This window comes from Musca vetustissima, unplaced genomic scaffold (assembly GCF_032173495.1).
Source record: "Musca vetustissima isolate MV318-11 ecotype Yass unplaced genomic scaffold, APGP_CSIRO_Mvet_v1 utg9963, whole genome shotgun sequence".
In the NCBI taxonomy this organism is placed as follows: Eukaryota; Metazoa; Arthropoda; class Insecta; order Diptera; family Muscidae; genus Musca; species Musca vetustissima.
In genome coordinates, this window is record NW_026878280.1 from 1 (window position 1) to 25,879 (window position 25,879).

Genomic DNA, 25,879 nt, shown 5'->3' on the forward strand with positions numbered 1-25,879 from the left:
ATCATCAATACAGGTGCATACTTTTAGGGCGCATCGTGTTATTGTGGCAGCGCGATGTGAATGGTTTAAGAAGGCTCTAATGTCCGGCATGCAAGAGAGTTTGACAAGGTAATTCAGATATTTGCTAATTATAAAATATGGAAAATAAAAAATGTTGCTTTTGTTGTTTTTTAGAAAAATAATTGTCACCGATTGTTCACCGGTCATTTTCCGACGCCTATTGTTGTATCTATATGGTGCACCAATTGACAAGACTGTGGGTCCTGAACATATCTGTGAATTAATGCTATTGGCTGATAAATATTCCATAGATGACTTAAAGGTACTTTTAACTAATATTTCAACTATAATTGAATTGTATTAATAATATATGGTTTGTTCCAGAACCTGCAAGAATGTTCAACTTTTTTACTACGATAACATTTTTTACTTTATGATATCGGAAAAAATACTAAAAATTAGTAGATTCGTGCAGTACGGGACCAGAATGATAATAAGCTATAAAATTTTAATAATATTGTTTTCATTTTTTCAGGAATTGTGCGAAAATACTTTAAATTCTCAAATAGATGAACATTCGGTATTATGCCTGTTGGGTATTGCCGATCATTATATGGCCTCGGCATTGAAATCCAAGTGTCTTTCATTTCTATCACAAAATTCACATTTAACAAAGGCTGCTATGTTTAAGGAATTGTCACGGCCGTTGCAAGTAAGTGATGAGTAGTTTTCTTAAAAAAAATATCAGTGGCGTAGAGAAGTGGGGATGTTTTAAAAATGTGTGAAAAACAATTAAAAATGACTTTATTCGATGTAAGTGAAAAATATCAATGAGGTATAAAAGGAGTTGTGCATCATTGCCGAATACATTCAGTTTCTCTTATATTTAATTCTAAGCTTTATTCGAAAACCCATAATATTGGAATTATTTGAAAGTGTTTAATAAGTGAAAATCTTAAAAATACTCATCATATTTATTTATATATTGTAGACATCCCCACAAACAGTTTGTTGCTACGCTCCTGAAAAAAACTATTATTTTACAATTTTGTATATTAATATGTTTCCTTTTTTCAGCTCGAAGTTATGGACCTAATCCATTGGTATGGTCGTGTATCTGAGCCATGGTCAGATACGGGTGGCTTCAAACCGCGCAGTACTTCCCGACACAGTCTCAAGAGCCCTTCAAAGCCCCGTTCACGTTCTAGAAAATCATCACCATCCTTTATGTGACACTGACTTTTAAGGCTTAGGGGAAATTAAATTTAAGGTAACCGAAAAATAGAAATCAAAGCACGATACTCTAGATAATTTTTTGAAATTAATTGTAAGTGGAGTGACGGCAGGATTGGAACACTTGCAAAGCGTGAAGATTAAACATTCAGTAAGTTACTTTCTTTGAATAAGAAAAAAATATTTTTATAACATGTGCCTCATTGATATATTGGCTTTAGACCCCATATTACTTTGAACCAAATCCGTTTCAGACAATTTGGAGTCGATTTAAAAAATGACCGTTCGTTTGTCTTGCCAGATTGTGCGCAAGATAACTCTCGAAGGGAGTAACCGTTTCCATCTAAACTTTGCACAGCGTAATATTTCTTTTAAACTTATTTCAAGTTCGATGATGGAAATATTGGTCTACTCCTACTGGTATATGCCCCACAAAATGGTCAACATTTTGCTAAAAATGTATTTTATAATATCATGCGATCCGAAGATCAATGACTTCTAATAGAATTCCAAAAAACTTTTTCTAGAAGACCTTCTCACACTTACTTACTTAGCTGGCTTGTTACAGGTTGTTCCATAAGCCGAGCTTAAAAAAGATTTCCAAGCGCGACGGTCTTGTGCGCAAATCCACCGATTTGGAAGACCACGTTCCAAGATGTTGTTTTCTACTTGGTCTTTCCATCAAATTCGTGGCCTTCCCCTTCTACGGGAATCATCAGTAGGCTCGTTTTTATATGCCGAGCTGGGGCATTCTCATTCATCCGCACAACATGGCCTAGCCACCGTAGTCGCTGCAGCTCAATACGACTGACTATGTCGATGTCCGCGTATAAATGATAAAGCTCGTGATTCATTCGACGCCGATATTCACCGTCGACGCAGATCGACCAGTAGATCTTTCGGAGAAATTTTCTTTCAAACACTCCAAGAGCTGCCTCATCTGCTTGCGCAAGTACCCATGCTTCTGATCCATAAAATAGCACGGGTAGTATCAGCGTCTTGTAAAGTGTGAGTTTGGTCTGGCGGGAGGTGGCATTGTTTCTAAACAGCTTACTTAGACCATATTAGCATCTGTTGGCCATCACAATCCTTCTCCGAATTTCAAAACTGATGTCATTCGTTTTATTTATGGCAATACCAAAGTCTTTAACTACCTCGAAGATGTAGTTCTCAAGTTCCACAATTGGTCCGACTCTACTGGACGTCAGCTAGGTCTTCTCGCCGTTTATTGCCAGATCCACTTTGGCAGACACCTTTTCAATATGTTCAAAGGTAGCTGTTACCGCTCGTAATGTTCGACCCATTATATCGATGTCATCGGCGTAGGCGAGTAACATGTATTGTTTGGTTACAGAGTGTCATTTCTGTTCATCTTTGCGTCTCGTATGACCTTTTCCAGCAAAAGATCACACGACAAACTATCACCTTGTCTGAATCCTTGTACGGTATGGAAGGGCTCCGATAGGTCCTTTCCTACTTTAACTGCTGATGTTGTGCCACTTAAAGATATCCTGTATAGCCGTATTAATTTTGCAGGAATGCCGAACGTAGACATGGCTTTAAACACCTCTGAACGGATAGGGCTGTCGAATTTGTCGACTATAAAGACAAATAGGTGGTATGTGTCGATGTGTTTTTTTTTTGTGGGTCTTTTCCAGAATTTGGCGCAGAGTGAAAATCTGGTCAATGGTGGATTTGCCAGGTCTGAAGCCGCATTGGTATGGCCATTGGCTTCAATCGTTCTCACAGCACACTGGATAGCACTTTATATGCGATGGGAAGGAGACTTATTCCTCTATAGTTGGCACATATCGTCTTGTCTCCTTCTTTGTGCACGGGACACAGGATGCTGATGTTCCAATCATTGGGCATGCATTCATTTAGCCAAATAGTTGTTTGAATAGTTTGGCTTGTAACCCATCAGCTCCTGCTGCTTTGTTGTTCTTGAGCCGATTAATTGCTTTTATGACCTCATCTTGGCTAGGTGGTATACACTCTATACCATCATCTCTTATTGGTTCTGGGGTATCTTCTTCAACACCACTATTTGATACCAGAAGCTGTTCAAAATGGTCCTTCCAGATCCTCAACACGCTGTCTGTATCTGTCACCAGGTTTCCTTCTTCATCTCTACAGGAGGATGTGCCTGCTCCAAAGCCTTCGGTTTGGTGTTTTACTCGTTGGTAAAATTTCCGGACTTCATTCTGACTTCTGTACATCTCGATTTGCTCACGTCTTCACATAAAAGACTACAACGTATTCTCATAGAAGAGCAAGAGCTCTTCTAATTGAATACCAAGAAGCCTTCTAATTGGAGGCCAAGAAGTCTTCTAATTGGAGACCACAAAGTCTTCATATAGAAGACCAAAAGGCCTTTTCATAGAAGACCAAAAAGTCTTCTCATAGAAGACCAAAAGTTTTTCTAATTGAAGACTAAGGACCAAAAAAGCTTCTCATAGAAGACCAAAAAATCTTCTCATAGAAAACCAAAAGGTCTTCTTTGGTGTTCTATGAGTGGACCTTTAAGTCTTCTATGAGAACACCTTTTGATCTTTTATGAGATCTTTAGAAAATCTAATGATCCACTCATGAAGGTCTACTTTTCTATGAGATATTTTGGTCTTCTCATAGAAGACCTAAAGGTCTACAATATCTATATTGTCTTCTTATAAAATAGCATAGGATATGCTTATAAGGGCTTCGATTTGGTAAATTATTGGAGATTTTGGAGATCTTTTGGCGTTAAATTCCAAGTGTCTGAGTCAAACCCCTTTGAGACAAGTGAGAGTCGATCTGTCTAGCTGGCTGTTATTCTATTAGTTCTAAAATTTGAATTTGTTACTATCGGTGTAATCTCCCCACAAATTGTCACACTTTTGAAAACTGTTTTATTTTTACCCAACCTAATACCTTTTTTAAAATCGAATGGTGGATGCTATTTAAAACATTCATGGTTTACTTGAAACACTGATTTAATGCAAATTTTGGATATATATGTCATTTTTTTTGGTGCCACCCCACGTGACAGGTACGCCACATATACCATATGCAGAGGCTTTTTGTTTGTCGGACTCAACATTTTTTTATACCCTCCACCATAGTATGGAGGGTATATTAGTTTTGTTTTTCCGTTTGTAACGCATCGAAATAATCATTTCGGACCTTATAAAGTATATATATTCTTGATCAGCGTAAAATTCTAAGACGATATAAGCATGTCCGTCTCCGTCTGTCTGTCGTAATCACTCTAACGTATAAACGAATTGAGATAGAGCCCCAAAATTTTGCATAGAGTCTTGACTTGTCTGCAGTGTTTTGTCTGCAGGCAGGTCAAGTTCGAAGATGGGCTAAATCGGTCCACGTTTAGCCATAGCTCCCATATAAGGGTACCGCCAATTTTGCGGTATTTTTGGGGTTTTGATCACATTTTTCGACCCAATTCGCTGAAATTTCGTATTAACATAGGTCCACTTTTTCTGGTAGTCCCCATATAATGCTACCTCCTAATTTTCAGTATTTTGGGGGTTTTGATAGTATTTTTTCACCGAATTAGCTGTAGTTTAGTATTCTGAGTTTTTAATAGGTACCAAATCTCTCCACAAAATATTATGATTATAGGTCCTGCGGAGGATAGCGAGATAAAAAAAATCATAACGTACGGTTCCAGAACGAGTGGACCGATATTCCCCATCTTTGAATTTGAACTAAGTTTGGAAGAAATAATAAAATGGCCAAAGTTTGGATAAAAATTTAAATTTTCTGAAACGGATTTGGTCATTAGCCATAAGCAAAGGGTATAATTATCCATTAGAAAATTCTGAAATTTGTATTATGGTTTACATAATCCCTTTTTAGAAATGTCTGTATATATTAACCCTTTGTGGCCCAATGTTGCCCAAAGGCAACAAAAAGTTTAAGAACTTATATTTATATGTAGCTAGTAGATATATATTCTTTGGATTTCATACGTCAAGACCTGATTATGGACGACACATATTAAAAGAAAAATCTAAAAATTAAAATTTTTGGTAAAGTTATGATCTTTTGAATATAGAGAAGAGGGCAAAAATGTGTACAGTACTAATTTGTGTATACAGTGAATAATATTTAAATCGCTTCGTATTCGAATTGTACGAATTCTGTCATCAGAATTATTTTTGATTCTTGTAAAAAAGAATATAGAGAATAATTTAAAATTATTTCTCCGTCGGCATTTAGTTTTCTTTATATTGGACTTTTATTTTTCAGAAAGAATGTACTGCATATCCCGAATGCAAGGATGTGGCGATGTCAAATTTTGTTCATATCCTATTTAGGATAGTTGCAATAAATCTGTGAACAGAAATTTGTTATTAGATTGCGAAAAAATTCGGTGCACAAAGGGTTAAAGCTTCCTGCGTATATTTCGTTTTACAAGTACCCCAATCATGCTCTCTCTCCCCATAATATGGAATGTTTACAGGTTTTTTTGAGATAAAGCAATTGTTTTGGAACATGTTTTTTCGAATTATGTTTATGATGGATGTTATATTTCAAAATGAGAATGAAAAATAAAATTAAATAAGACACACAAAAAACCTAATAATATTTTAAATAGATGACAACAAATTACTAAATGTAATTAAAAAATACAAATTATATATTTTACAAAAAAAAAAAAAAAAAAATTAATAAAAATAGAAAAAAATATATCACAACTCTCACAAAACTAAAAAAACAACAACAAATCATTGTTCATGCGGCACTGTTTTCTTTAGGTTTTAAAGCAACAACAACAAAACAGCAATTATGAAAAAAATATTTGAAACTAATAGCAATCATTAAACATCCCTCCTATAAAAAAGCAACACAAAATAATAATAAAAAAATCAAAAGCTCACACAGAAAACATACATATCCAAGCAAAACGATTTTTTCGCCTATAATTAATGTACCTTAAATTTGAAAAGTTTTTTCTTTAAATTAAATACAAAAAAAAAAAAAAAACTAGAACAATTATTTTGTTTTTTAATTAACGAAAAAAAACTAACTCATGAATTTATTCATTACAAAGTGAAACTAATCATAAGATATCATAATGATAACAACTACAACTACTTACATATAACATATACATACATACATATATTTTTCGGTGTCACTTTTTATTGTTATTTGTATTTTTCAAATTCGAAACTCAACAAAATCAAACTCAAAAATTATTGTCGTTTTTCAATCATATTTGTTTTGAAATGTTTTTTGCTCTCTATTTAAATATTGTTTTCCAATTTTAAATCAAATTTACATTTACATGAATAGTAAAAATAAATAAATAAGTAATTTTAGGTGTATTTACTGATTGAAATAATATTAAATGAAAAAATATATATTTTAAATTTAAAAATCCCATAATATTTAAGCTAAGAAATAATTATAAAAAATTAGTTTAATTATTGAAAAAGAAAAAAAAAACAATCATATATGAAAATATTCAAAATTATAATCAAAATAATTTATTTATGTACTAATTGGAATTTACCTATTTTTTTATTTTTACAGTAGAATAATATTATGTAACAAAAAAAATTAAAATGTATTTTTATAAATTATGTTTATTTATTTTGTTTTTGAATCCTCGATTTTTCTATTTTGACATATTTGTAACCAAATAATGTATTTTTTATTTTATTCCTTTTTAGTGGTAATTGTATTTCATTATAAATGTATTTACTATATATGTATCTATTTATACTTATTGTTGTCTTTTTAATTCTCTTAATAAATCAACCAAACCAAATTGTCAACAATTAATAAACAAAAAAATGATTAAATAAAAATGTGGATATTTACAATAAAATATTAAATGATGTTTGATTAAATAATTTAATATTGAGGAGGAACAGCCTCAATGTTTGGATCTTATGTCCATACTTTGAGAGCACACTAGAAGTTATACAAATATTGTTATACTCGACAATATTGAGAGAGAGAGAGTAAATATTCAACCCAGTTACTCAAAACATAAGATACAGATACTGAAACAGATGGTAAACAAGTAAAAACGTCGTTATGTTCGGCTAAGAGGGTTTTTTGCAAAGAGCAAAGAAAAAAAAACACAAAAATATCATGAAATCTTTATCTGAATCAATATTACTTACTTAGCTGGCTTGTGACAGAACTTTCGTTCCATAAGCCGAGCTTTGAAAAGATTTCCAGGCGCGTCTGCGTGAACCATCAGCTGGTTCGCTTTTATATGCCTTCTGGGCTGGGGCATCTTCATCCATTCTCAAAACATGACCTAGCCTGACATCTTCAGCTCGATACGTCCAACAATGTCGATGTCGGAGAATAGCTGGTACAACTCATGGTTCACCGTCAACGCAGATCGGCCCATAGATTTTTCTGAGAATTTTTCTCTCAAACACAAACACTAACACTAAAAGAGCTGTCTCATCTGCTTGCGTAAGTATCCATGCTTCAGATCCATACAACAACACGGGTAGCATCAGCGTCTTGTAGAGTGTGAGTTTGGTCTGGCGGGAGGTGGCCTTAGTTTTGAGTTGTTTGCTCAGACCATAGTAGCATCGGTTGGCTATCACTATAAATTGATGACATTCGTTTTATTTATGGCGGTACCAAGGTATATAAAATCTTTGACTACCTCGAATCTGTAGTTCTCAAGTTCCACAGTTGGTCCGAGTCTACTGGACGTCTTGCGCGTTGATACCATCAGCTTGGTGTTCTCGCCGTTTACTGCCAGACCCACTTTAGCAGACCCCTTCTCAATTTTTTCAAAGGTAGATGTTACCGCTCTCAATGTTCGACTCATTATGTCTATGTCATCGGCGTAGGCGAGTAACATGTGTTGTTTGGTGTACAGAGTGCCATTTCTGTTCACTTTTGCCTCTCGTATGACCTTTTAAGCAGGATGTTAAAAAGATCACACGACAAACTACCATCTTGTCTGAATCCTCGTTCAGTATTAAAGGGCTTTGAAAGGTCCTTTCCGACTTTAACTGCTGACCTTGTGCCAGTTAAAATCTGGTCAATGGTGAATTTACTAGGTCAGTCGTTCACACAGTACGCTGATAGCACTTTATATGCAATCTTTTGTCCTTTTTTGTGCACTGGACACATGATGCTGAGGTTCCAATCATTGGGCATGCATTCTTCAACGAAACTTTACTAACCAGTTGGTACATGCGCCTAACCACCGATGTTGAATAGTTCGACTGGTAGGCCATCGGCACCTGCTGCTTTATTATTCTTCAGTCCATTAATTGCTATAGTGACCTCATCTTTGCTAGTTGTTATACAATCTATACCGTCATCTATTATTGGTTCTGGGGTATCTCCTTAACCATTACTATTTGATAGCAGAACCTTTTAAAAATGCTCCTTCCAAATCGTCAACACGCTATCTGTATTTAACACCAGGTTTCCATCTTCATCTCTACAGGAGGATGTGTTTTCACCAAAGTCTTCGGTTTTGTGTTTTACACGTTGGTAAAATTCCCGGACTTCATTCTGACTCCAGTACATCTCGATTTGCTCCCGGTCACGTTTTTCTTTTTAATTCTTCTTTTTTTTAAAAAAAAAAAAAAAAAAAAAACATTGCTCCTCCCTCAATTTCTCCCGATAACTCTCCATCGCATTACGTGTTGCTACACAGGACTGCCTTAAATACTGCGTTTTTACTTCTGCAACATTACGACAGAGGTAAAAATCGTACAAATCGACATCAAATTTCCGTGTTACATTAGATCGCACATTTACTGCTAAACTAAGACGGGTGCATTTCTTGGCTGCCACAAGGTAATGGTCCGAATCGATATTCGCTCCTCGGATCGATCGGACGTCTAAAACATTAGATTAATGCCTTCCGTCTATCACAACATGATCGATTTGATTTCTCGTTGTTCGATCGGGAGAAATCCAAGTGGCCTTGTTTATATCGATATGCTTGAAACTTGTGCTGCTAACTACCATGTTTTTTGCTGCCGCGAAGTCAATAAACATCATGCCGTTGTCTGATGTTTCTTCATGGAGGCTGAATTTTCCGATAGTGAGGCCAAAGATATTTCCTTTCGATTTTTGCAACGATCATATGCCGTTTCTACGCGCTCTTAAAATATGTCTTTGGTCTGTTTATCTTTATCTTCGGTCGCAGCATGGGCGCAATTGAGACCGATGTAGAAGAACTTCGCTTTTATACCGATTATAGCAACTCTCTCATCTACTGGAGTGAATCTGGTGACGAGGTCTCTTATTCTCCTTTCAACCACAAATCCGCAGCCAAATTCATGCCTCGTTTCACGGCAGCTATAATACAGGGCGTAATCGTCTGATTTTCTTACACCTGTCCCTTTCCAACCCATCTCCTGTAAGGCAATAATATCGGTTTTGTACTTCTTGAGTATATCCGCCAAAGCGAACACTGCGCTTGTTCTGTACAACGTGCGCACATTCCAAGTGCAGATTCGCAGATCGTGGTCCTTTATACGTTTGCAGGGGTCGTCAACATTAGGGGGGTTTGGTTTTCTTTTTCTTAGCTTTTTCATAGTAGGGTGGGTTTTCCGAGAGTGGGCAACTAACCCGACGCCTCAACCCATTTTTTTATACTTCTTATGGGTGAACTCGCGGCCCCAGGTGGCACCGCGGGGAGGTCAGTGTCCGCAATTGAGATGAAAGAGGGACCAAGTTAAGCCTGGACTTCGCCATGTTAAAGCCAATCAGAGCCGTTGCTTGGTATCTATCATCCCCTACGCCACCGCAACACAATTCAGTACGCTATGACAAATTTCGTGCAAATCCTCAAATCGGACGAAAATATATATGGAAGCTAAATCTGAACCGATTTTCTCCAATTTCAATAGGGTTCGTCCTTGGGCCAAATAAGCGAACTGTGCCAAATTTCATCCAAATCGGGTGATAAATGCGACCTGTACTTTGTTCACAAAAATACATGGACGGACGGACATGCATAAATCGACTCAGAAAGTGATTCTATGCTTATTCTCAAAAGGAACCATGGGTCTATTTTGATTTCTTTTGCCAGTTACAAACATATGCACAAAGACATAATACCCTATACCACAGTGTGGTGAAGGGTATAAATATCTGAAGTTAAAAAAAGTATTCTTGTGGTATTTAGTTTACGGTTTAAGAAAATATGGGCGAAAAGATGCATAGGTACTCAAGATAGAAGGAGGATATATCTTACAAAAATTTTCCTCATCCGATTTGGGTTTCTGTAACTCAAAAACTTGAACTATGGTGATTTTGTCATTTTGGGTTTTAATATAGTCCCCATGATACATTTTCACATCCAATCCATGAGCTAGAGTTTGTGTCACACTGAGAAGAGTTAGATCCCTCTGGTAAAGTTCTTCTTACGTTTATTCTGATGTTTGAAACACGGAACAGCTTGCTTAAAAACCGATCGTTCATTTCTTAACAATGGAAATCTGACCATTAAAAAAACATGACCCTTTTCATGATAAAAAAAATCGTCAATATTTAGCAGGTAATTGAACAAAGTGATAAAATAACTATATTTCCATTCTATGACGTCCTGCTAAAGGATATAGACTGGAGAAGTTTAATTTAAATTAATAGCAATTATAGTAAATTATGTATTCGGATATGTTTGTGTGTGTGCATATGTAAATATTTACAGGGATCTGCCCATTTTTGCCTATTGTAAAGTATTACCATTACCAGTGAAGCGGACTGATATACCCTGCATTTAATTTAAAACACCCAAGAAATAAAAATGTGTATTCAAAATTGCAAAGTTAAATCTTAAATTTGCGGGCTCTATCGCCATAAAATTTTGTGTTAACCAAAAATACATATGGGCAGGCATTATTGCTATTTTTTTAATATTCCATTTTCAAAAGAATCGGTCTTTTTATTTTCGTAGTACATCAATGATTTTTGGTCATACATTGGGAGAAATATCCTGACACCGAATCCTTTTGCAATCAAATTGAATTTTTCCCACATACTTTAAAAATTCCCGTCGGGATATGACACAATTTATTATTTCGTTTCCTCAGAGGATACACAAGTCTTCTGACAATGTAGGTCCGACATAGCTCTAATATACGAGACTCACCCGATTTTAGGCAACCTATTGTTCTTGTTTTTATTTTATTTCAACTGGTTCTCATCTTCCTACAATGTTACTACATAAATATTCAATTTTATGTCGCATCACTCTAAAACTACTTAAAAATTCACTTTTCTCATTACAACACTCATCTGCGGTATAAATGTGTGTCAACGATTGTCTGTCTCTCTGTCTGTCTCTCTGTCTGTCCGTCTGTCTATGTTGGTTAGTTCGTTAGTTTTATATGTCTAAATTGTGATCTAGTCACTCTGTCTAGTGATACCGACTAAATGTGTTTGTTTTTACACTTTGTCAAGTGGAGTCTCTATTTTGGTATTTCTTTTTTCTACTTTATTATCATTTACATTTTTGTCCTTTGTCGCCTTTGCCTCTTATATCGCTGTCGTTGTTGTTGCTGCTTTTTGCATACTTTGTATCCTTTCATTAGGTTTTAAGTCAACTAATGATGGTTATTGTTGTTAAAACAGTTTTTTTGTTGCAGTCATTCAGATCCTTTTGGGAGCTTTCGTGTGTGTGTGTATGTCGGTATGTGTGAATGAATATATTTGTTTTGGGAAGATCCCAGTAGGAAAAGAGACTGAGGGTGGATTTTTGTAATATTAAAAATGTAATAAAGAAAAAGACAATCAAATATTGGATGTATTAAGAGGGGAATTGATATTCAGAACTTTGCGGTTAGCATTGCTCAATATTATTGAAGATAGAAGTCTTTAGCTATATTGGCGATATTTATCGTCGTCCAAGATCCATATATCGCGAATTTTCTAAAGAATGCTCTAGAAAACTATTTTAAATTAAGAAAAATTTTTTTTTAATAATATATTGTGTCCAAATTTGTTTAAAAAATTTCAGGTTTCTGTTTCTAAGAACCTATCTTCTTCATTTCCCAATTTTCAGTAATTTTGAGCATAGGGATTCTCACTAAATATTTTGTTGTTATTGTACAATTACATAAATAAGAGTGTGTGTGTGTGTTTGTCTGTACCCGTTACATGTATATTTGTATTTGTTGCCTTTTGTTTATATTTGTGTCTAGGGTGTCTTGGGTTATCTTGAGTTATTCTTCATTATTAGTACTTAAGCATGATTTGTTGTTAAATACGTGTTTTGTGGACAATTTATGAAGGATATCAACAGCAACCTCCACATCTGCAGCAGCAGCAACAACAACAAAAATAACAATGCCAACAACAAGTATAAAAGTAATAACTCATTTATTCTTTAAACTGGCTATAACAAAGAACAAGATAAGAATTCTAGATTAGAAATGGGAGGTGGGTTTGGTGTTGATATCCGCAGAATATAAACATTTTTGTACGTAAATTTTGGTTGAGGAATACCTTAATTTACATGTAAGTATGTCAGAGGAGAAAATCTAAGCAGCAATTTTAAGAAAATTAGATAATTCAGTGGGATCTGAATAATTTTGCTATTTGCATTGAACTAAGGAGGATGCATTAGAATTATCATTCTAGTTATTAAAATATGGCGTTAGGGACCCTTGATATTTTCCAAGTCATAGTCAAATCAGAATTGTATTTATTTACAGTGAGTGTAATAAGTATTTTGCCTCAATAAAAATATGAACATTTTACAATATATACGCCTAAAGCCAGCAAACTAATCGTATTTCTGCAAGAATCACAGCGAAAGACCTATTGGTCTCGAAGATATCGGCTGAAATATATAACAACCCAAAAATGTTTATCACAAAAAAGTATTTTGCTTTTTATTATTATTTTAGAGAAAATTGTAACATAGAACACGTTTGGTCTTTTTATAGTTACCATTGCGGGTAACTATAAGTGATTTGGCAACGATTCCAATAAACCACAGCATATTTTCGCGAGTATTTTCTTATATTTACGTTCAATACATTCTCCAGCAATATTTCATTTAATATTTGGCAATTTCTCGTCCTAATCTCAAAATCAGAGAATTAAATATAGTCGTCGCGGCTTCAAAACATTCCAAATATGTTAAGAATAATAAAAAGGAGGTTTTACAAAATATATCGCGAGGACAGGACCTTAAAAACTATTAAAACCAAAATCCGACAAACAAATTATTTAAAAAAATATCGCGAAACCCCATTTTTCAAACTCCGAAAACTTTATAGTTCATTTTTACTGATATAGGAATCAAAATATACGATGAAAATAGCAATAAGGAGGTCAGATTCAAATATATGGACGGTTTTCTTGCAATAGAAATACACCTTATTTCGAAAATGAATACATCGACCCGTTTATGCCCTACTGCATTTTATTCGCAACTGATGGTGTTAATCGGAGATAAAATATAGAATGCGTATTCGCCACCAGCAACCACAGTTTTTCAAAAGACAATAGGATTTGACGAATAATGATGTTTTCTCCCAACTTCATGTATTGTTGTTTATTACTATTGTTTTAGAACTGTCCATATCTTTGAATCTGACCCTCTTATTGGTATTTCCATTGCATATATTGGTTCCTAGATCAATATTACTGGACCATACAAATTTCGAAGTCAGAAAAATTGGATTTCGCGAATTTTTTAAAATAATTTGTTTGTCGGATTTTGGTTTTTATAGTTTTTAAGGTTCTGTCCTCGCGTTATATTTGGCAAAACCTCTTCTTTATTATTCTAAACATATTTGGGATGTTTTGAAGCCGCAATGACTATGTTTAATACTCTCATCTTAAGATTAGGACGAGAAAATACCAAATATTAAATGAAATACTGATAAAGAATGTATTGAATGTAAATGTGAGAAAATACCCACGAAAAAATGCCGTGATGTAATGAAATCGTGGTCAAATCGGTTATAGTATATGGTTAACCGCAATTGTAACTATAAAAAGACCAAACGTGTTCAATGTAACATTTTTTTTCTAAAATTATAATAAAAAGCAAAATACTTTTTTGTGATAAACATTTTTGGGTTATTATATATTTCGGCCGATATCTTCGAGACTAATAGGTCTTTCGCTTTGATTCTTGCAGAAATACGATCTAAATATGTCCACAAATGTACTCCATCATACATAAGTCATTTTACTTCTTTAGTTTGCTGGCTTCAGACGTATATATTGGAATTTTTTCAAATTTTTATTGAGGCAAAATACTTTTTACACTCACTGTATATGCGGATTCGATTGTTTGAAAAGGTTAAAAAATAAATTATAGAAGATTAAAGAGACGTGGAGGATGATAGATACCAATCAACGGTTCTGATTGGGTTTAACATGGCAAAGCCCACGCTTATCTTGATCCATCTTTTTGGAAACAGACGTCCCCGCGGTGTCACCTGGGGTAGCTACTTTCTTCGACCGGTGAAATAATGAGCTGATATGTGCCGTGAGTTTACCCATAAGACGGCTTGAGTCGCCGGGTTAGTTGCCCACACACGGGAAACCCCTTTCTACCATCAAAAAGCTACGAAAAAAAACCCCCTTTAATGTTGACGACCCCCGCAAACGTATAAAAGACATCGATCTGCGAATCTACACTTAGAATGTACGGATGTACTCGCTTTGGCGGATGTACTCAAGAAGTACAAAGCCGATATTATTGCCTTACAGGAAATGCGATGGAAAGGGACAGGTGGAAGTAAATTATATGATTACGTACTGTAATACAGTTGCCATGAAACGAGACATGATTAAATAAAAACGAAGTTCTTCTGCATCACTCTCATTTGTGCCCATGCTCCGCCCGAAGGCAAATATGAACAGATCAAAGACATATGTTGCGCCTAGACCATATGACCCGTTCCCGGGCCATGACTGCAAAATTAAAATAGAGTGGTGGTATTAATGTAGCAGCAAAGGTGCGATCTAACACAACACGGAACTCGACGTCGAAAAGCTTTAAATACAACAGATAGCGGAAGCCTACTCTGCTCACCTTACCCACCTGCTTGACGAAAGCTCTCCTTGTCCCGATAATAACACAGAAGCACAATGGCAAATAATTGCCCACCCTCTATAAACTTCAGCAAAAGCAACACTTGGATATTAAAGACCTCATTCAAGAAACCCACAGTACGATCAAGAGTGTCTTAATACCACTGATATGAAAAATGCAGGGAGAATTATCGGGTGAAAAGGGGAGAGGAGAAACGTATTTTCAGAAAAACGAAGAAGGACCAAGAAAAACGTGAGCGTGATCAAATAGAGATATAGAGGAGTCAGAATGAAGTCCGGAAATTTTACCACCGAAGGCTTCGGTGCAGGCACATCACCCGGTAGAGATGAAGATGGAAACATGGTGTTAGATATATTTAGCGTGTTGAGGATCTGGAAATATCATTTTGGAAAGCTTCTAGTATCAAATAGTGGCCCACAACCAATAGAGATGACGGTGTAAAGCGTATACCAACCACCTAGCCAAGATGAGGTCAGAATAGCAATCTATCGGCCAAAAAATAATAAAGCAGCAGGTGCGGATAGTCTACAGCCGAACTATTTAAGACCGGTGGTCAGATGCTGATCAGAAGCATGCACCAGCTGATTTGTACAATTTGGTTAGAGGAATGAATGCCCAATGATTGGAACCGTAGCATCCTGTGCCCTGTGCACAAAAAGGAGACAAGACGATATGTGCTAACTATAGAGGAATTAGTCTCCTCCTCATCGCATATAAAGTGCTATACACTGTGCTGTGTGAACGACTGAAGCCAATGGCCAATGAGATTATTTGGCCATACAAATGCGGCTTCAGGCCTGGCTAATCCACCATTGACCAGATATTCACTCTGCGCCAAATCTTAGAAAAGACCCACGAAAAACACATCGACACATTTAACCTATTCGTCGACTATCAAGCAGCATTTGACAGCCCTATCCGTTCACAGGTGTTTAAGGCCATGTCTGCGTTCCGTATTCCTGCATAATTAATAGGCTATGCAGGATAACTTTGACTGGCACAAAATCAGAAGTTAAAGTCGGAAAGGAACATTCGGAACCCTTTAAATACCGAACGAGGATTCAAACAGGGTGACAGTTTGTCGTGTGACCTTTTTAACATCCTGCTGGAAAAGGTCATACGAGACGCAAAGGTGAACAGAAATGACACTATGTACACCAAGCAACACATGTTACTCGCCCATGCCTGTGACATCGATACAATGGGTCAAACATTGCGAGCGGTAACAGCCATCTTTGAACAAACTGAGTAGGAGTCTAGCAAAGAGGGACTGGTATTAAGAGGGCGAAAAGACGAAGCTGATGGTATCAAGACGTTTAGTTGACTCGGATCAACTGTGGAACTTGCATTGTGGAACTCGAGGTAGCGGACCAATTTATATATCGTGGTACCGCCATAAAGAAACCTAATAACATTAACTTTGAAATCCGTACGAGTGTTGGCCAAAAGTTGCTACTATTGTCTGAGTAAGCAACTCAAAAGCAAGGCCACCTCTCCAACCGAACCAAAATCTCACTCTGCGCCATAAATAAAACAAATGAAGTCAGTTTCGAAATTCGGAGGAAAATAGATGCTACTATGGTCGAAGTAAGAAGTTTAGAAACCAGGTCACTTCTCGCCAGATCAAACTCACGCTCTACAAGACGCTGATATTAGGCGTGCTGTTCTATGGATCTGAAGCATGTGTACTTGCGCAAGCAGATGAGAAAGTTCCTGGAGTGTTTGAGAGAAAAATACTCGGGGAGATCTAAGGGCCGATCTGCGTTGATGGTGAATAACGTCGTCGAATGAACCATGAGCTGTACCATCTATTCTTGGCCATCGACATAGTCAGACGGATCGAGCTGCAACAACTACGTTGGCTAGGCCATGTTGTGAGAATGAATGAGGATGACCACGCCCAAAAGGCGTATAAAAGCGAGTCAAGTGATGCTTCACACAGAAGGGGAAGGCCAAGAATTCGATGAAGAGATCAAGTAGAAGACAAAATCTCGGAACATGGTCTTTCAAATTGGATTAGCTGCGCACAAGACCGACGCGCATGCAAATCCTTTTTATACCCTTCACCACACTGTGGTACAGGGTATTATGTCTTTGTGCATATGCTTGTAACAGGCAAAAGGAAACGAGATAGACACATGGTTCCTTTTGAGAATAAGCATAGAATCACTTTCTGAGTCGATTTATGCATGTCCGTATGTCCGTCCGTCCGTCTGTACGTCTGTCCATGTTACATTGTAAGAAAAGTGCAGGTCGCATTTATTATCCGAATTGAATGAAATTTGGCACAAGTCACTTATTTGGCCCAAGGACGAACCCTATTGAAACTGAAGAATATCGGATCAGATTTAGATATAGCTCCCATATATATTTTCGTCCGATTTTATGTAAATGGTATACCAACGTCCCTATATATCTTTCGATTTGCACGAAATTTGACATAGCGTAATGAATTAGCTTTAGAATGATGTATGTTAAGTTTCCTGAAAATCGGTCCAGATTTAGATATAGCCCCCATATATATTTTCGTCCGATTTAATGTATATGGTGTACCTTTCGATTTGTACGAAATTTGGCACAGTGTACTAAATTACGTTTAGAATGATGTGTGTTAAGTTTTCTGATAATCGGTCCAGATTTATATATAGCTCCCATATATATTTTCATTCGATTTTATGTAAATGGTATACCAAAGTCCCTATATATCTTTCGATGTGCACGAAATTTGACATAGCGTAATGAATTAGCTCTAGAACGATGTGTGTTAAGTTTCCTGAAAATCGGTGCAGATATATATATATATATATATCTCCCATATATATATATATGTAAATGGTATACCAAAGTCCCTATATATCTTTCGATGTGCACGAAATTTGACATAGCGTAATGAATTAGCTCTAGAACGATGTGTGTTAGGTTTCCTGAAAATCGGTCCAGATTTAGATATAGCCCCCATATATATTTTCGTCCGATTTTATGTAAATGGTGTCGTCCGATTTTACACAAAATTGACACAAACTTTTCACAACGTACTGGAATTAGAATAACCTAGAAGTTGGTTTTAAATGCTTTACCATGGTGGGTTCAATCGGCACAAAATTTTGCTCTACGTACTGAACATAACATAACGTGTGGCAAGTTTAGTTCAAATCGGATTAGATTTTGATATATATATATATATATATATATACTTATAATTGATTTTCATAATTTTGTCCCTGGTCCTATAAAAACTCGAGATCTTTTAGGTTTCATCTGTTGGATATACCTAAAGTGGTGAAGGGTATCATATAGTCGGCCCCGTCCGACTTTACTACTTACCTTACTGGTTTAAAGATCGGCTTATGAATCAACCGTTCTGCCATAAGTCACCTAAGTAAGTAAGTAATTGGAATTTTCAACACAAGGTCAAAGATTTCCAGAACCAAGGATTGACCATAATGAATCCACTGAGACTTCTATGTTCCATTATAAGTTCCATATAGAATTTCCGTTTTTGTTAAATTATAAACTCCATCTGCCCGGTCTTAATTATGTATTGATAAATATGTGCGGATTTCATTTAATCAAGAAAAAATACATATGCATATACACTCTTTAAACCTTTTTTATTTTACAAATTTTAATTTATTTTTTGTTATTGAAATTGTAGACCTAATTATTTTACTACTACTTATAACCTTTACCAAATTCACCGACAAATATATATATATATAATATATATAAAATAATGTAGAAATAAAATACCCACGGTTTCAATATTTCGAGCCGTTTAAAAATCATGCATTATGTAAATGACCAATTTAAACATATTCATATATTTTTAAATTGTTACCAACAATAACAAAATTATGTGTTTAATTTTTATTCTTTCTAGCACGAGTACCACCATCGATTTGCCACATACCAATAATTACATTCTTATTAAAAAGCTCCACCTTAAATGTGAAATTCATTAAGGCCAAATACGTTGGTACATATTTATCAGTCAGTGTGAAGTTTTTCGATTCATATAAGACATTCTAAAAATACAATTTTTAAAATAAATTTTCATATTTCGAAATATTTTTACCTTTTTAAATGGACACGATTGTGGTAGATTGGCGACACGTTTAAATTCCTTCGACAAAGCCTCGATAACTTGATTATTAACCATTTGTTTGAGGAAAACGCACACATTGAAACGTATATCGGCCATGTGAATAATTTGTTTCGAATTTATTGGCATTATATCGACAGAGATGCGGGATTTAAAGCTACGACCCATATCGTTGTCGAAAATAATTTGTGTGGTTATGCCATAACTGTTGGTGGCAAGTTTCACAAAATGGCATTCAATGCAACGCAAATGATTGGTATACTTTTCGCAGGTGACATTTTGGACTTCCAAAATAATGTCACGACATTCTGTTACATGCTGAAATGGTGTTATTTTGTAATAGACGTGGTTTTTGGGAATATTGTAATGTTACCTGCTGCTGAACCGCTAAATACCACAAAACCAATAAAGCGTGTTGCGTTCTTGAAAACATTTTCACAAATGGACTTTGTTGCTATTAATTTGTAATATTTTTTGGTTATTGAAATCGATGTTTTGTTGAAATTAGAAAAAATATTCCATTTATTTTTAGAAATGTTTTAATTTAGAATTATTGAATGATTTAATAGTAACATTAAATGGTATTTTAAATTAATTGAAACAAAGCCGTTTTGGTTGAATAGATTTATATGAAAATTAGTCGTTTTATTTAGTATTGCAGAAAAAATTTCATCCGAAATATAATTAGGGAATTTATAATACCCAAATTATAGTCAACTTGTTTAGAATATGTTAAAATGTTGCGAAGGGAAAATTTCCAATTTTTAATATTGATTCAATATTCAATAGATTGCTCAATGAACATTTTTTTTTTGAAAAATTTGCATACTTTTTTAGTGATTGTAATCTTAAATAGTGGGCAATTTATGGAGCCTCAGACGAATATTTCAAACAGAATGACGATCAGAAAAAATTTATCTCAAAATATCGAGTTGTTTGTCAAGCAATGAGAGAGGAGCCTCTGTTCCACATTTCAAGGGATGGAAATGTTGAACAATTGAAAATACGGATCATGGCGATGAGCGAATGCCGATTCGCGACATTACCTTGTAGCAGCCAAGGTTCGCACTCGTCTTAATGTAGCAGCAAAGTTGCGATCTAACACAAAACGAGAACTCGACGTCGAAAACCTGCAAACACAACCGATAGCAGAAGTCTACTCCGCTCAACTTATCCGTCTACTTGACGAAAGCACACCTTGTCCCGATAATAGTATAGAAGCACAATGACAAAGAATTGCGCACTCCCTACAAACTGCAGCAAAAGCAAAACTTGGGTACCAAAAACCACCGTCAAGAAACCTATGGTACGATCAGGAATGTCGTAATGCTACAGATGTGAAAAACGCAGAGTATAGGGCAATGCGTAATGCGATGGTGAATTATCAGGAGAAATAGAGAGAGCAGAAACGTATTTTCAGAAAAAAGAAGAAAGAGCAAGAAAAGTGTGAGAAAATCGGGATATAGAGGAGTCAGAATGCGGAAATTTTAACATTGACTAAAACTCCAAACCGAAGGCTTTGGTGCGGGCACATCCTACTGTAGGGATGAAGAAGGAAACTTGGTGACATATACAGACAGCGTGTTGAGGATCTGGCATTTTGAACGGCTTCTGGCATCGGTGAAGAATATACCCCTGAACCAATAACAGATGATGGTATAGAGTGTATACCACCTAGCCAAGATGAGGTTATAACATCAATTAATCGGCTCAAGAATAATAAAGCAGCAACCCATCGGCTGATGGGTTACCAGCCGAACTATTCAAGATTGGTGGCCAGATGCTGGTCCTGCGTCCTGTGCACAAAACATGAGACAAGACTATATGATGTGTGCTGTGTGAACGACTGACGCTAATGGTCAATGACATTAATCGACCATACAAATGCAGATTCAGACCTGGCAAATCAACCATTGACCAGATTTTCATTCTGCGCCAAATCCTGGAAAAACACATCGATCGATCGACACATTCCATCTATTCGTCGACTATACAGCCGCATTCGACAGCCCTATCCGTTCAGAGATGTTTGAAGCCATATCTGCGTTCGGCATTCCTGCAAAATTTATACGGATATGCAGGATAACTTTAAGTGACACAAGGTCAGCAGTTAAAGTCGGAAAGGGCCTATCGGAGCCCTTTAATACCGAACAAGGATTCATACAAGGTGACAATTTGTCTAGTGATCTTTTTAACATCCTGCTGGAAAAGGTCATAAGAGACGTAAAGGTGAACAGAAATGGTACTCTGTACACCAAAAATCACATGGTACTCGCCTACACCGATGACATCGATATAATGGGTCGAACATTGCGAGCGGTAACAGCCACCTTTGAACAAATTGAGATGGAGTCTGCCAAAGTGGGTCTGGCAGTAAATGGCGAGAAGACCAAGCTGATGGTATCAACGCGAAAGACTTCCAGTAGACTCGGACCTACCAACAGACGTCGCATTTTTAAAGGACCACTAAAATGAAATTGGATCCATAAACATGTCCTTTTGCAACCTATACTAAATTTTTCATTTGGTCAGATATAGAAGCTATATTTAACTCTGAACCGATTTCAGGAAACTTAACACACACCATTCTAGACCCAATTCATTACGCTGTGCCAAATTTCGTGCAAATAGAAAGATTTTAAGGGACTTTGGTACACCATTTATTTAAATCGGACGAAAATATATCTAATTCTGAACCGATTTTCACGAAACTCAGCACACAACATTCTAGACTTAATTAAGTACAAATCGAAAGATATATAGGGACTTTGGTGCACCATTTACATAAAATCTGACGAAACTATATATGAGAGCTATATCCAATTCTGAACCGATTTTCACGAAACTTAGCACACATCACTCTAGATTTAATTCCGTACACTGTGCCAAATTTCGTACAAATCGAAAGATCTATAAAGACTTTGGTACACCATTTACATAAAGTCGATCAAATTTCATCCAGATCGGATTTTAAATGCGACCTGTACTTTGTGTACAATTTGACACTAATAGATGGACAGACGAACATGCATAAACCGACTCAGAAAGGGATTCTATCCAAAGTGTGGTTAAGGGTATAAATATAGTAGAACAAATCGAGGTATAAACCTAGGATATCAGCAACAAATTGCTCTAACCATAATTTAGAACCTTGAACCTTCTGGTTAAATCTCTGAAATACATTTTTCAACTCAAAAATGCTTTCCCAAAAGCATAGGTCTTTTTATAACTTTCTCAATACATAGATTTTTGTTAGACAACCCGGTAATTTTGCTGCAAAAATATTTACTGTTCTTTAAAAATTAAAAATGACACTTTTAAATGTGATGCCCGTCATTTAATTTCCGGTGATGGTTATCGACAAAAAAGGTTTTAAAGTTTTCTTGAAAAACTTACCTGCCATGGCAAATAGAAGGGTCACGATTTCAAAAGACACGCGTACAATGAAAGAGAAAAAGTTATTTCAATTTAAAGTAATGAGCATCAGTGGTTGTTTTTTTTAAGGTAGCTGCCTACAAAGTGAACATTTCAGTTTCAGAACTTCGAAATGCCTACCTAACACAGACACACACTAACATACAATCAGACTCCTAAAAAGGATAATAAAATTCTTAACATCACTGAAGAAGGAAACTAAAAAACAGAACAAGAAGAAACATAGAAAAACTTCGAACTGTTAACTGTTATCACAATTCAAGAGTAACCATTCTGCCTGACATAGACCTACAAAGTTGTGTACCCACGACACACATCTGCTGAGAAGAAAAAGAACAAAAAAACGAAACAGCCAACAAACCCAACAAATCAGAAATTCATTCATACATGCTACTGCACAGTCGACTCGAGAAATGTTAAATCGAATCTCGAAAAAAGCACACGAATCTCATCGGCCAGGAGATAAAGAGAGAGTGCGAATGCGATAGGATAAAAGTACATGGAAAAGTGGGTGACTGGCACAAACAGCTGGAACAGAAATACGCTGGCGGTTTCACTGGCACAACAATAACAATAGCAATTTTTGCACAAATAGTGGAAAAATAGTGGCAAGATAATAAACAAAAATTATCTGAATAAAAAAATAGGGATAAAAAAAGAGTAGATGAGAGTGAATGAGAGTTTTATAAGAGATTGAACTAAAATCACATGTCAGCGTGGGGCATCCGCCCAAAATAATTTTGATTGAGTAAAAAATACCGTTATAAATTACAAAATGTGAGATAATTTCGATTTGGTGGGATATTTTGAATGCATGGAATACAAGATCGTATACTAAGGCAGGAAACATAATACAACATATGTTATATAAAACAAAGGGGTTTCCAATAAGAGGTGTTATTTTAGTTTCCAAAGACCAAATGCAATTTTTCATAATAAATAATCGGTTGTTTTTATGTATCATATTAATAATGAAAAAAATCATCAGCCAAGTGGCTAGGACACCTACAGGACCATATCCTTTAGAGCAAATTTTGATTAACCTGCCTGTCCTCCATGGAAGAAGTGGACATGGGGTCACCGCTAAACGACCTCCTGTGATTAATGGTTTGTTGAATATGAATTTTAAAAATATAAGCTACCCGTCTGACCAATTCACTTTTTGAAGTTGGTGAGGCCACACAACAATAATTATGGATATACTGAACCCCAGATCATGATGTTTTCACCGATATGAAATCAGTTAAGATGATTTTCAAAGGAAATTTCGGATTATACGGGGTAATGCCGTTTGTGAATACCCAATTGGGGTATTTCTTTTCTATAATCGGTTTGGACCTATTTATTGGGCTATGTCATAGTCAATTGTTTGCTAGTAGGTATGGGGATATTTAAAAATATGAACGTACATTGAACTCTCGATACTGTGAACATCCGAAACAGTGAAATCTCGATAATTTGAACCAATTAATGCCGGGATAGTTCATATTTTGGAATTTGTTTACATTTTCGATTCGACAAGCTTATTTACAGCTAATTCCCTTTTTATCTTATACCCTTTACCACGCTGTGGTACAGGGTGTTATGTCTTTGTGCATATGTTTGTAACAGGCAAAAGGAAACGAGATAGACCCATGGTTCCTTTTGAGAATATGCATAGAATCACTTTCTGAGTCGATTTATCCATGTTCGTCCGTCCGTGTGTCTGTCCATGTAAAATTGTAAACGAAGTGCAGGTTGCATTTATTATCCGAATTGGATGAAATTTGGCACAGCTCATTCATTTGGGCCAGGGACGAACCCTATATATTTTCGTCCGATTTTTAGGTGCACCAAATGGTGCACCAAAGAGTCAAATTTAGTCCTATTGGTGCAACATTTTGCACAACGTACTGAAGTTGGTGTAGCCTAACGCGTCCCTTACATATTTTCGTTCGATTTTTAGCAAATGTAAATACTAATACTAATACTAATACTAATACTAATACTAATACCAATACCAATACTAATACTAATACTAATACTAATACTAATACTAATACTAATACTAATACTAATACTAATACTAATACTAATACTAATACTAATACTAATACTAATACTAATACTAATACTAATACTAATACTAATACTAATACTAATACTAATACTAATACTAATACTAATACTAATACTAATACTAATACTAATACTAATACTAATACTAATACTAATACTAATACTAATACTAATACTAATACTAATACTAATACTAATACTAATACTAATACTAATACTAATACTAATACTAATACTAATACTAATACTAATACTAATACTAATACTAATACTAATACTAATACTAATACTAATACTAATACTAATACTAATACTAATACTAATACTAATACTAATACTAATACTAATACTAATACTAATACTAATACTAATACTAATACTAATACTAATACTAATACTAATACTAATACTAATACTAATACTAATACTAATACTAATACTAATACTAATACTAATACTAATACTAATACTAATACTAATACTAATACTAATACTAATACTAATACTAATACTAATACTAATACTAATACTAATACTAATACTAATACTAATACTAATACTAATACTAATACTAATACTAATACTAATACTAATACTAATACTAATACTAATACTAATACTAATACTAATACTAATACTAATACTAATACTAATACTAATACTATACTAATACTAATACTAATACTAATACTAATACTAATACTAATACTAATACTAATACTAATACTAATACTAATACTAATACTAATACTAATACTAATACTAATACTAATACTAATACTAATACTAATACTAATACTAATACTAATACTAATACTAATACTAATACTAATACTAATACTAATACTAATACTAATACTAATACTAATACTAATACGAATACTAATACTAATAAGAAATACTAATACTACTACTAATACTAAATCTAATACTAATACAGGATAGGAAATACTAATACTACTACTAATACTAAATCTAATACTAATACAGACTTGTCGTCAGGAACAAACTGGAAGAGGCGTAAA

At 35.1% G+C, this 25,879-nt stretch overlaps 2 protein-coding genes across 2 annotated transcripts; one reads left to right on the forward strand and one right to left on the reverse strand.

Moving 5' to 3' along the window:
• Window positions 1-9: 9 nt before the first annotated feature.
• On the forward strand, window positions 10-1,274 carry LOC133323087 (uncharacterized). The gene is made up of 4 exons (XM_061532043.1): window positions 10-108; window positions 175-322; window positions 536-712; window positions 1,078-1,274. The coding sequence occupies exons 1-4, from the start codon at window positions 80-82 to the stop codon at window positions 1,231-1,233; spliced, it is 510 nt and encodes a 169-aa protein (XP_061388027.1). The 5' UTR covers window positions 10-79; the 3' UTR covers window positions 1,234-1,274.
• Window positions 1,275-19,119: 17,845 nt separating this feature from the next.
• LOC133323086 (uncharacterized) lies at window positions 19,120-19,794 on the reverse strand. The gene is made up of 3 exons (XM_061532042.1): window positions 19,735-19,794; window positions 19,335-19,679; window positions 19,120-19,284 (listed from the first exon to the last, which is right to left on the reverse strand). Exons 1-3 carry the CDS (start codon window positions 19,792-19,794, stop codon window positions 19,120-19,122), a joined length of 570 nt encoding a protein of 189 aa, XP_061388026.1.
• Between the last annotated feature and the right edge of the window lie 6,085 nt (window positions 19,795-25,879).

What these genes read in the sequence shown, in the direction of transcription:
- LOC133323086 (XM_061532042.1), bottom strand. Translation starts at nt 19,794, where the DNA reads ATGTTTTCAAGAACGCAACACGCTTTATTGGTTTTGTGGTATTTAGCG. An exon ending in ATTTAGCGGTTCAGCAGCAG is followed by an intron (nt 19,680 to 19,734) that starts GTAACATTACAA and finishes ACACCATTTCAG; the next exon opens with CATGTAACAGAATGTCGTGA. An exon ending in AATCGTGTCCATTTAAAAAG is followed by an intron (nt 19,285 to 19,334) that starts GTAAAAATATTT and finishes TTGTATTTTTAG; the next exon opens with AATGTCTTATATGAATCGAA.
- LOC133323087 (XM_061532043.1), top strand. Translation starts at nt 80, where the DNA reads ATGTCCGGCATGCAAGAGAGTTTGACAAG. An exon ending in ATGCAAGAGAGTTTGACAAG is followed by an intron (nt 109 to 174) that starts GTAATTCAGATA and finishes GTTGTTTTTTAG; the next exon opens with AAAAATAATTGTCACCGATT. An exon ending in AATTGTCACGGCCGTTGCAA is followed by an intron (nt 713 to 1,077) that starts GTAAGTGATGAG and finishes TCCTTTTTTCAG; the next exon opens with CTCGAAGTTATGGACCTAAT.